The 12,091-nt window shown below is 44.4% G+C and overlaps 1 protein-coding gene across 1 annotated transcript; it reads left to right on the top strand.

The window, feature by feature from the left end:
* The first annotated feature begins 516 nt into the window (after positions 1-516).
* FITM2 (fat storage inducing transmembrane protein 2) lies at positions 517-6,339 on the top strand. Its single transcript, XM_037811899.1, has 2 exons — positions 517-745; positions 2,861-6,339. The coding sequence occupies exons 1-2, from the start codon at positions 573-575 to the stop codon at positions 3,471-3,473; spliced, it is 786 nt and encodes a 261-aa protein (XP_037667827.1). The 5' UTR covers positions 517-572; the 3' UTR covers positions 3,474-6,339.
* Positions 6,340-12,091: the final 5,752 nt, after the last annotated feature.

Below are 12,091 nucleotides of genomic sequence, written 5' to 3'. Positions count from 1 at the left end.
TAAATTTAATTATCATTTAGGGATTGATTTTCTAATGAAGTGTAATTTCCTGTCCCCATACCTGGACCACTGCAATGAACTCCTGAATTCATTAACTCTTGGGAAGGCGTGATCTCTAATCTCACTCATTTTACAGATGAAAGACTCCGGTGAAGAAGGCACCCCTTCCACGGTGAAACGGAAACTGAGGCTGTGACCACTGCTCCAACTCCTACAGTGCAGCATTTATTCCTCCCCAAATCCAGCAGACACTCCTCAAGAGTTTTTCCCAGACCAGCACAAGACGCAGAGGCTGGGATTCGAACCTGCTGTCCCAAAGCGCTGTCGCCCGGCAGCGAAGGCGGGGAGAAGAGAAAGCAGCGGAGCGAGAACACCGAGACCCACACGCTGCAGCGGCGGTCGGCGGTCACGGAAGCGAGCTAGCGGCCTCTGGAGAAGACGAGCTCCACGAGGGGTGGGGCCCCCGGCGGCGCGCATGCGCTGGACGGGAGGCGGTGGTGCCAGTCCCAAAGAAGGGCAAGACGGTGGCCGAGAGGATTCGAGGACAAGGACGGTGGCCGACGAGGTCGGGTATGGATCACCTGGAGCGCTGCGCGTGGCTCCTTAGGTGGACGCTGGTGCGGGTGGCCGTGCGGCGCTACCTGCCCTGGGCACTGGTGACCTCCATGCTGGCAGGCTCTCTCCTCAAGGAGTTCTCTCCGCTGCCCGAGAGCTACCTCAGCAACAAGCGCAACGTCCTCAACGTGTGAGTGCGCCCCGGGTCCTCCTCTCCTGTTCTCGCCCCCACCAGCCCGCTGTCACGACTGGCGGGCCCGGGAACTGGCTGGCAGGACTAGTCCAGAGAAGCTGGGGGTTACCTGCCCTGGTGGACAGGTCATTGGAAGGGGGGAGTCCTTCTCCCCGTCGTGACAGCAGCACCTCGCACGCGTGCCATGACTGAGGGTCCCTGGAATAGCCAGTGCCACTGGTAATTCGTGTCACCCTGAGCTTGACTGGGCAGGGAGACGAGCAGGGATGTGTGTGTGTCTGTGTGTGTATGTAGGGGCGTGTGGGGGTAGAGTGAGGCGGGGGTGGATGGGTGGGATGAATGAACTTATGTGTCTGCTCCCTCTCTCCCTCCTGCCCTGTTGGGGAGAGACCACCTCCTGGCCTGCCCATGACAGACAGGGCACCTCCACTCTGTGTCCGATCCCCTCAGCCTATGACAGAAGCCCATCACCACCTGGGAACAACCTTCCTTCTCCATTGAGGGTCTTGCCCTAGCCTGTGACAGAGCTCTCACAGATACTAAGGCTGAGGAGTTGCGCTCTCAGGTCTATGACCTTTTCCCTGGATTTTCTTGAACCTTCACCCAAAGTGAATGGCAGTGTCCCAGAAAAGCAACTCCTTCTGGGCACTTTGAGACTTCTCCTTAACTCCTCCCACTACACACACACACACACACACACACACACATTTTTTACACTCCTCGATTTTAAGTTTGTTGCACAAAAACACTGTTGGAGTAATAAGGGGAAATTGAAAGATAAAACTTCTCCCTTGGTTTGAGCCCCGATTTTTCTTTAGAATTAGAGTGTCTGCCATATCTCCTGAAAGTCAGCCGAACTTTCCTTTTTTACTTAAAACCTTGATTTCTCTCCAGGGCAGCTTCATTAAATGCCAGTCATGCCTTGGCATTTATACACTTGGGACTACAGATTAGTCCCAGTGAAGATTTTAGTGACAGGCTCTTGAGTGCTATCTGAGAAACCTTTGGAACCTAGGAAAGAGTCATTCTGTCCTTTGGCACACCTTCCTTCCTCACCCACCCTGCTTGCAAGGCTAAGAATAGATTATGAAAGCGGTGGTAGCCCCAACTCTCTTGTATGAATATTTACAGCTGGTGCCCAGATCAGCTACCCTTCATTAGCACAGGGGAGGCAGACAAGGCAGCTGCTACTTTATCTTGCCTGGGTGAGCACAGAGCCAAGCAGCCTGGCAGATAAGTCCCTGTTGTTTGGGAGCAGTCAAGGGTTCTGGCATTTTATTCCAAGCATCTGTGATAATTAATAGAAGGGAACTAGTGAATCATTAGATCTGAAAGGGACCTTAAAAATCATTTGGTTATGTCTGCACTGTTTAAAAGCTATGGAAACTGAGGCTTGGAGAAGTGCTATAACAAGCTAGGTCAGAATTAGGATTTTAAACTAGGTCATCTAGCTTGAAGTCAAGCTCTTTGTTGCACCAAATTCTTTGAATGGAGTTGGAAGGTTCCAAAGACCATTTTTTGCCTTTTAGGAAAGAACTGTGATGTGGTGGAAAAGGCATGGGCAAAGGCCAAACCTTTGGTTTAATCTGTGCTTCCTGGTTGTGTGAGTGTGACCCTGGGCAAGTTACTGAACTTTTCTGAGATTCCTTATTAATAAAATGGGGTTAATGATACATACCTTCCTCCAGGGTAATTGTGAGTATTCTATGGGAAATTAATGTATGTGAAAAGCTCCTGGCATTTGGTTGATGCTCAATTGTTACTACTTTCCTGAGCAAATGACATAGTGCTTATACTCACAGACCCTGGATTTGAACCTCAGTCCCACCACTTACAACCTCCACATTGGGCATGACACTTCTGTGTACCCGATTTCTTATCTGTAAAATGACAGTAATAATGGCATGTACCTTATGGAGTTGTTTAAGGAGTAAATAATATATTTAAAGTACTTAATGAAGCAGATTAAATACTTAAAACATGATAGCTGTGATGAACTGTGGCTTTTATCCAGTATTCTTATTTTCCCTTGGGAGTCTATAGACCAGAGTCATGACTTGTTTCCTCTCTGTCATGTCCCCTCTCTTTACTTCCACTTTCCTCCTTTACCAGGTATTTTGTCAAAATGGCCTGGGCCTGGACCTTCTGCCTCCTCCTGCCTTTCATTGCTCTCACCAACTACCACCTGACGGGCAAGCCTGGCCTGGTCCTGCGGCGGCTGAGTACCTTGCTTGTGGGCACAGCCATCTGGTATGTCTGCACAGCCATCTTCTCCAACATTGAACACTACACGGGCAGCTGCTACCATTCGCCATCCCTGAAAGTCAGAAAGGACTACGGGAGTAAGCATGAGTGCAAAGTGGAAGGAGGCTTTTGGCACGGCTTTGACATCTCAGGTCACTCCTTCCTGCTGGCCTTCTGTGCCCTCATGATTGTGGAGGAGATGGCTGTGCTGCATGAGGTGAAGACGGACCGAAGCCACAGCTTCCACACTGCCATCACCACCCTGGTTGTCGCCCTGGGCTTCCTGACCTTCATTTGGGTGTGGATGTTTCTGTGCACAGCCATTTATTTCCACAATTTGTCCCAGAAAGTGTTTGGCACCCTGTTTGGTTTGCTAGGCTGGTATGGGACATACGGGTTTTGGTACCTGAAATCCTTTTCCCCAGGACTTCCTCCCCAGAGCTGTAGTTTAAATTTGAAGCAAGACAGTTATAAGAAATAAAAGAGAAACAAAAGGGGGTGGTAGCAGGACAATAGCTAACATGTTTTTCTTAGCTAAACTATCAATACTACTTCAGAGGGGAAGCTTACCAGGCAGTTTTGGTGGGTGGTGCTGGGGAAACAAGTTTAGCCTCCAGACTGTTCTTGGAGATGTATTGTGTCACAAGCACCACCATTCCAGTCAGGCACATTTCTTCCTTGGCGGGACTTGACCTCAATCTGGAACTCCCCTTTTGTCCTTAGAGGGCAGAGCTAAGAGTCAGAGAGAAAGATCAGAATCCAGACAGCCTTCGTTGTATGAAGGAAAGCCAGGTCCTCAGGACTCTTATCTGCTGCCATCTTCCTGATTTCAGTTGTCTTTTGATTTTAATGGCTGTTAATGCTGTTATTTAAAAATATTTCCCTTGGTCAATTTTACATAAGTATTTATTTCAATCAGCGTTCTTTATAAAACAACCAACTGCCTGAAGGACACATTTGGTGTGAATACTTGTTAAATATTGCAATTTGCTTATGATTAGCTAGCTGAAACAGACCTGTTGAACTGAAGAGCCTCTGTGACATTGGTGATTTTCTATCAGTGATGTCTATTAATGTATGTTGGTTTTTAGAGCAATGAGGTTACCTTTTTTTCCTTCTTTTTTAAGTGAATGCTTTATAGTTTTTAATAACAACCATGGCATTCATTCCCTGAAAATAACTCCTAACTCCAGGGCTATACATGTATAGATTATTTCCAAGTTTTTTGAAAACACTAATTTACTTCTTATAAATCAGAATCTTGGATTCTGGTGTTAAATTCTACCACATGTGGTTGTTTTCTCTGTTAAGAATTAAACAGGAAAGCAGGTGTTTTAATAATTTGAAGAGTTTTAAGCTAAGTCAGAGTAATTATACAAAATGCATATTTGCACTGAAACTCTCCTGAATGCATATCAGTGGTATAGGCTGAGCATTCTTCAGAGTCATTTGATAAGTACATTGATCAGTCTGCTATTCTATGGCATATTTTCCGTTTTGGAAATATGATAATTCGGAATTAAATAAAATGTCTCCCATTTATTTGATGGCAAGAAGCTGATCTGCTTGTAAAAACGCCTTTATTAAATGATAAATTGGGGCATGACTTTGGCTCCATCCTCCTTTTACACTACCAACAAAACAAAACCTACACATCTTCAACTGGGCTTGAAATTGATCTTTTTCCTCCCTTTGTTGCACTTCTCAGTTTCAAGCCTGGTCATTCCATGGCCTTCACTCTTGAGAGTGCTGGAAAGGGTTATGCGTCCTGTCACATCCATCTGACAAAGGCAGTTACACACTCCGTCATAAAATATCCCCTCTCCCCTTTTCCAGGCTATCTTCTTAAGCCTTTCAAATCGAACCACCTCACATTTTGGATAATCACACTGAAGATGCTTTAATGCCCCACCCCCACCCCCCCAATCAAGCTTGATAATAGCATTAATTGATAAGTACTACACTTGACTGTATTAACTCAAGCTTAGTTTGTTAGGAGCTTGAGGTCTGAAAAATCTTTGGGGTAAATTTTATTTGATATAAAAATGTGTTTAAAATATGTGGTTCATATCCCATCAAGCTTTAGGTTAACTCGTGTTTGTCAAAACGTGAGATGTGATGTGTTATATCCAAAAGTGGCAGAAACACTGGCAGTGAGATTTCGGTTCCAAGCGTAACCATGGTGCTTCAGAAGTGTTGCCAAATGTGATGGGCCCCAATGAGAGAATTTTTTTTGCCTTCTGGAGTTTACATTCAGGACCTGGGAGTGGGTGTGAGATGGGTGGTAGAGGCTCACTGAAAGGATTGAAATCTCTCCTACGTTTTGTGTTCAGCACCAAAAGGCAACAGGCACAGAGTGACCCTGGAAATTCATTTGTCACACCTGATCTCCAGGTATTTTTCTCATGTGGGTCTGACTCAGCTTCAGCCTTAAATTAACTTTATGTGGAAAGTGTCACTACACCTCAAGGATTTGTGCCTTCTGATTGATTCGCCTTTCCCCACTTTTTCTTTTCTTTTTCTTTTTTTTTAATTAGAGAAATTCTGGGTTTACAGAAAAATCATGCATAAAATGCAGGGTTCCTATATACCACCCTATTATTAACACCTTGTATTGGTGTGGTACGTTGCATTTGTTACAGTTGATGAAAGCATACTTAAAATTGCACTATTAACTATAGTCCATGGTTTAATTTGGGGTTCACTCTTATGTTGGTGCAGCTTCATAGAATTTTTTTAAAAAATTTTTATTCTAATATATATACAACCTAAAATTTCCCCCTTTTAACTACATTCAAATATATAATTCAGTGCTGTTAATTACATTTACAATCTTGTGCTAACATCACCACCATCCATTATCCAAACTTTTCCATCTTTCCAAACAGAAACTCTGTACATTTTAAGCCTTAGCTCCCATTTCCTACCCCCTACCCTATCGCTTGGTAATCTATCTTTTAGATTCTGACTCTCTGAGTTTGCTTACTCTAATGATTTCATATCCATGAGATTAAACAATTTTGTCCTTTTGTGCCTGGCTTATTTCACTCAACATGGTATCTTCAAAGTTCACCCAAGTTGTTGCACGTATCAGAACTTCCTTCCTTTTTAGGGCTAATTAATATTCCATTTTGTGTATATACCACATTTTGTTTATTTATTGACTGATGGTCACTTGGGTTGCTTCCATCTTTTGGCAATTTAAAATAATGCCTCTATGACTGTTGGTATGTAAATATCTGTTCAAATCCCTGCTTTCAGTTCTTTGTGGTATATACCTAGAAGTGGGATAGCCAGGTCATACGTTAATTCTATACTTAACTTTCTGAGAAACTGCCAAACTGTCTTCCACAGCTGCTGCACCATTTTACATTGCCAGTAGCAATGAATGAGTGTGCCTATTTCGCTACATCCTCTCCAACACTTGTAATTTTCCATTTTTTAAATAGTATCCGTTCTAGTGGGTGTGAAATGGTATCTCATTGTGGTTTTGATTTTTGTTTCTCTAATGGCTAATAATGTTGAGCATCTTTTCATGTACATTTTGGTCATTTGTATATCTTTGGAGAAATGTCTTTTTAAGTCTTTTGCCCATTTTTTAATCGGATGCTTTGTCTTTTTGTTGAATTGAAGGATTTCTTTATATAATCTGATATTAAACCTTTATTGGATGTGGTCTCCAAATATTTTCTCCCGTTGTGTAGGTTGTCATTTTGCTTTCATGATAAAGTCCTTTGATGCACAGAAGTTTTGAATTTTGATGAGCTCGCATTTATCTATTTTTTCTTTTGTTGTTGGGCTTTGGGCGTAAAGTCTAAGAAACCGTTTCCTAACACAAAGTCCTAAAGATGCTTCTGTATGTTTTCTTCTAAGAGTTTTATAGTTCTGGCCAGGCACTATAAACTGGAAACTGCCCTGGGGAAGGGATGAGGGAGGGGCCAGGAAGGGCTCCAGGAGCTTCTTCCACAGCTCCCCAAAGCTGTACTTTCTTGACTCAGACCTGCCCAGCAAACGCAGCCTTTCATCTGTTCTCTGTACCTCCAAGGAAGCACAGTCCTTAAGTCGTCTTTGCTGCCTTTGTCCAGGGTGGGTTGGAATAATGGCTACCCTCAAGCCGGGCCCCCAGTGATCCAAAGTAACTAATCAAAGCAGTGATCAATTATTGGTCTGTGCACACCCCCAACCCCGCACCCCCTTGGTCTTGGGGAAGTGGCTTTTTTTTGTACCTCTCTGGCATCAGCAAGCTACATCAGGGGCTGGACCCCACTGTTGCCTGCTGCGAGAGTGGAGGATGGGTGTCGGAAGCTGCCGCGCAGAGAGAGCTGTTTACTGATCTACAGTAATTCACCGGCCTCTTCCTCCTACTCTTCCCTGGATGCTATACAATGCTCTGCTGGACTCTGGAGTTCTGAAATAGTTGATTCAGACAGTTCCTGCTTATTTAGTAGTTCTAGTGGAGGGACTGATTCCTGGAGCTTCTACTTCACCATCTTGCCTCCTGCCCCTTCTCCCCATACACACTTCTTGTTTATTTATAGTGTCCTTGCCTTTTTCTTGGGAACATGCTCTCTATCCCAGTGTGAGTATGGTGTGGTTGAAAGAGTTTGCACTTAGGCAAATGTGAGACCTGGGCTCAAGTCTTGGCACCGCTGCTTACATCTGTTTGACCATGGGCAAGCCTTCTTTTCCTCATCCATAAAGTGGAGATGAAACTTAGCATTAAGGGAAACGATGCATGTAAAGTGCCAGCATATGTGCTTAGCAGGCAATAATCCCTACCCCTTCCTTCTTGACTAAGCCTTTAGAACTTTTTAACTCCTCTAGAGAAGATGGGAAACAAATATCTTTTTTGGGGGCCATTTTGGGGTCTAGGTCTCCTGTTGAAATAGCCTTGTATTGTCTTGTGAAAAAGTGTCTTTTGTCCCCAGGTGCTGAACAAGAGGCTTTTGGGGGTATCTGTGATCACAGAATATTGCCATCCTTGTTTTGCCTCTCCATGTTTGAGTTTCATTCACTGATGCCTTATTTTCCGTGTGCATCTGTCAGAGTCTGGGTACCAGATTGTATTTAGAGAATGGCTCTTGCCACTGTTATACACACACAAATTGTGTGTGTAAACAAACAAAGTAAACTAGAGATAATGAAATCTCACATTCATTGTCTTGTGTGTTCCTTTCCAATACCCTTTAAGGAAGTCCAGAGCCCATTAACCTTGCCCGCTTTATGAGAGTAGAGTGTTTAGTCACTTTTAATTTTTCCCCTAGATCCTGTAAATTAAGTATATGTTCAGTCATTTAAGCAAGCCTTAAATACTTTTGTTATTTCTTAATTTGACTTATTCCTTTTCTCTCTGCCATATTTGTGTCATACACTCCTAAGATCTTTATCAGCCAGATTTGGGAGCAGTCTTCTTGGCAAAAGGAGAACAGGTAGGCCTCATGGAAGGAACACCGAAGAGCAGGTACAAAGTTCACTCGAGTGAGGTCGTCTTTGAAAGTGCTTTGTAGCCCTGAAGGCCTGTGTACACATGAGGGCTTCTTACACTTTTAGTGCCTACTTATTTGTCACTGTGCCGTACTTGGCACCTCCAGGTAGTGTCTGTCAAAAGCTCTCTGGTTCCAGGACTAGAATCTCCTCACACTGCAAAACTTCCCTGTTCAGATTTCTTTAACAATTCTTGAGTTCCTCCTGGGAGCTGGGAGCTGGGGTGGAATGATAAACTCCCTCTCTGTGGAGTTTGTAGTCCAAGTCCATCCTTTCTGAGCCTACAGTGTGTGCTGGAGTTGTAAAGGTGAATCTGACAGGTGTATGCATTTGAAGAATTTTCAGCCTTACAGAGAAGACATAAGGAACCAGTAATAGCCATAAAGTGTTCTGAGTGCTGGGGCAAGGCTAGGACCTGGGAGCACAGAGCAGGGAACAAGCAGCTTCCCTGGGGAATCGGGATATTTTCACAGAAGATAATTATTTTGGGTCCTGAAGAATGAGGAGGTCTTCAAGCAGTTAAGGCAGAGAAGGGAAATCCAAGGCAGTGGGAACAGCATGTGCAAAGGCACGTAGATGTTACCATGATTTTGATTCAGATATCCCTTTTCAAGAAACCTGTCTCCCCTTTCATTTTCAAAAGCTACTGAGATGGAAGAAGGGCAGACTTAAAGAAGGACCATCAATGGAGATTGTAGATGCACCTGCTGTTATATAAAGAGAGCTCAGCTAGGAGTTAGAATACCTGGCTTTGAACTGGGTTCTGCCACTGCCTTTTCTGCTTTTCTGTGTGACCTTGAGCAAGTCACTCAACCTCTCTGGTTCTCAATTTCCTCATCTGAAAAAATGATGGGAGTGGGCTAGATAATCTTACTCTTCTAATCTTCTCTATTCTGTTTCTCTGTTCTGCTTGATGGAAAGTTCTTCCCAGGCTGGTTATGACTCTTATTTTAAGAAACATGGAAAGCTACTCCCTCTCAGAGCTGAGGTGACAGCTGGTTTCCCCTGGGTGATGGGGGAACAGACCTCTGCGTTGCCTTCCTCCCCTCCTTTTCCTTTGCATTGACACCCTAATCTGGCACAGGCTTGATTGTGTGAGTTCATAAGGATTTACTGGACATGGAGAACTGAACCTAGTTCCCAGAGGGAGGGGCTGCAGAGGCCTACAAAAGAAGGTAGTTTCTGTTAAGAGAAACCCTGTGTGCTTTAGACACCTTCAAAGATTGTCCCTGAAACCCCCAATACAATCTCTGGGGTGTTTTAAAATTAAAACACACTTAGCCCAGAAAACAGATACTCCCATACCTTGGTGGGAGGATAAATTTTTACTGGTTATTTAGAGGGTGACTTAGTATCAAAATTTTAAATGTACAGACCCCTTGATCTCAGTCTAGGAATTTAGGCTGTGGGAATGCTTATAGAAGTGGGCAAATATATAAGGATTTTATTGTAGTTATTGGTAATTGTGCTGGTTTATATATATTATGTCCCCCAGAAAAAGTCATATTCTTTGATGCAGTCTTGTGGGGGACAGATGTATTAGTGTTGATTAGGTTGAAACCTGTTGGTTCAGTGTTTCCACTGAGATATGACCCACCCAACTGTAGGTGATGACTCTGATTAGATAATTTCCATGGAGGTGTGGCCCCACCCATTCAGCATGGGCCTTGATTAGTTCACTGGAGCACTATAAAACTCAGAGAGGAGCTCACTGCTAGCTGCAGCTGAGAGACACATTTTGAAGACAGCCATTGGAAGCTGACACTGACATTTTGGAGAACTCTGTTTTGAAACGCAACCTGGGAGCAAGCGGACGCCAGCCACGTGCCTTCCGAGCTAACAGAGGTTTCCGGATGCCAATAGCCTTTCTCCAGTGAGGGTACCTGATTGTTTATGTCTTACCTTGGCCTTAAGACTGTAACTGTGTAACCAAATAAACCTCCTTTATAAAAGCCAGTCCAGTTCTGGTGTTTTGCAAAATGGCAGCTTTAGCAAACTGGAACAGTAACCTTGAGAACTCAAATGCCAGTCCATTAAATAAATTATGATAACTATATTATGGAATACAATGCAGTCCCTACAAAGAACAAATGATGTTATATCTGGTGTGGAATATGGAGGCAGAAAGACCTGGATTCAAGCTGACTATTGCTCACAGTTATGTGTCCTTGATCAAGTCAATCTCTCTGAGCCTCTTTCTGAGGTGCCTCACCTCATTCAACACACACAACCCACAGTCGAGGAGCACCAAGCACATGCAAGGCACTGTGCTTGGCACAGGAGATGCAGCATCGATTCAAACAGACATGGTCCAACATGAGAGAGCAAGTTCCTTAACCTCCCTCGCCTCAGTTTCCTCATAGGGTTGTTGTGAGGATTAACTGAATTAATATCTGTAAAATCACCAGGATAGGACTTAGCATATGGGAAGCACTGACTGTTTTTCAAGCACACAGTAAATCCCCAATGAGCCCTCATTATTATTTACTTGTAATCAGGAAAAGGAAACCCCATATATGCTAATGTTTTAGATTTTGATTAACTTGGACGTAGTTAGAATGAACAGTCAATGAATACAGAAGGCCTAATGTCCCAGCAATCACGAATGGGAATGGAGTCTCAGACTCTAGTCTGGTATCATGGCTAACTAGGCAAAGGGAGAGAGAGCACAGGCTGAAAGGAAAGGACCATTGCATCCATGGTGCCTTCTTAGCCAAGGTAAAGTAGGTCCCCTGTTGTGTGAGGCACTGGGCCACTCACGGGCAAGCCAAGGGCTGCATGACCCTCATTCCCACACTGCTCATTTTCGGGGACTGGGCTGGAGACTTATCACAGAGCCTTGTCACTTCCACTGTCTTCTCGGCCAGGGTGTGTCTGAGGCATCTGAGTGCCTAGGAGGTGAGTAGGTCCAAGAGCCTGGGAGCCACCCTGGATTAACCTCTTAAATTCAGGAGCAAAGTTATTTGGGTCCTGCCCAAACAAGTTGCTGTTGCCAATTTCCCATGTCTCCCTCATCCCTTCCTGCCTTCTGCCTGCATTTCCTGAGCATGCTGCATCTGCCAGACACCCCCGTGCTACTGGGGAGTGCATGCATGAGTGAGTCAGGACATAAATTGACTGTCATCTGGAGTTACTTTCATGTAAGGTCAAAAGCATTGAACTTGGAGCCAAGCAGACCTGGGTTCGAATCCTGCCTGTCAACTCCTTATTCTGTATGATCTTGAGCAAGTCACTTAGCCTCTCTGGTCTTGTTACTCATCTATGAAAGGAAATCTAAGGAATCATACATTCTGTCTACCTCACTGGTCTTAGTGAGTTTTGCCACTGTATTAATCAGCTGTTGCTGTAATAATGCTATGTAACCACACTCTCCAAAAGTTGATGGCTTTTAACAACAAGTGTTCACAGGTCAACTGCACTTTTGCTGATCTGGGCTGGACTCAACGGGTCATCTCTGCTTCAGGCTGTAGGTCAGCTGGGCATGGCTCCAGGCCATGAGCTGCGCTCAGGTCTACTCTGCTTGTTTCATCCTTGGACACAGACTAAAGTGCAGCAACTGCCTGGGACATGCTCTTCTTGTGATGATCACTGGGGCACTGTTCTAGTCCTAAAGCA

This window comes from Choloepus didactylus, chromosome 19 (genome assembly GCF_015220235.1).
Source record: "Choloepus didactylus isolate mChoDid1 chromosome 19, mChoDid1.pri, whole genome shotgun sequence".
Classification (NCBI taxonomy): domain Eukaryota; kingdom Metazoa; phylum Chordata; class Mammalia; order Pilosa; family Megalonychidae; genus Choloepus; species Choloepus didactylus.
The sequence above is the reverse complement of the archived record's forward strand: the minus strand, read 5'-3'. Positions and strand labels throughout refer to the sequence as shown.

Coding starts and splice junctions, on each gene's coding strand:
- FITM2 (XM_037811899.1), top strand. CDS start 573: ATGGATCACCTGGAGCGCTGCGCGTGGCTCCTTAGGTGGACGCTGGTG. Junction 746..2,860: donor AAGCGCAACGTCCTCAACGT/GTGAGTGCGCCC, acceptor CTCCTTTACCAG/GTATTTTGTCAAAATGGCCT.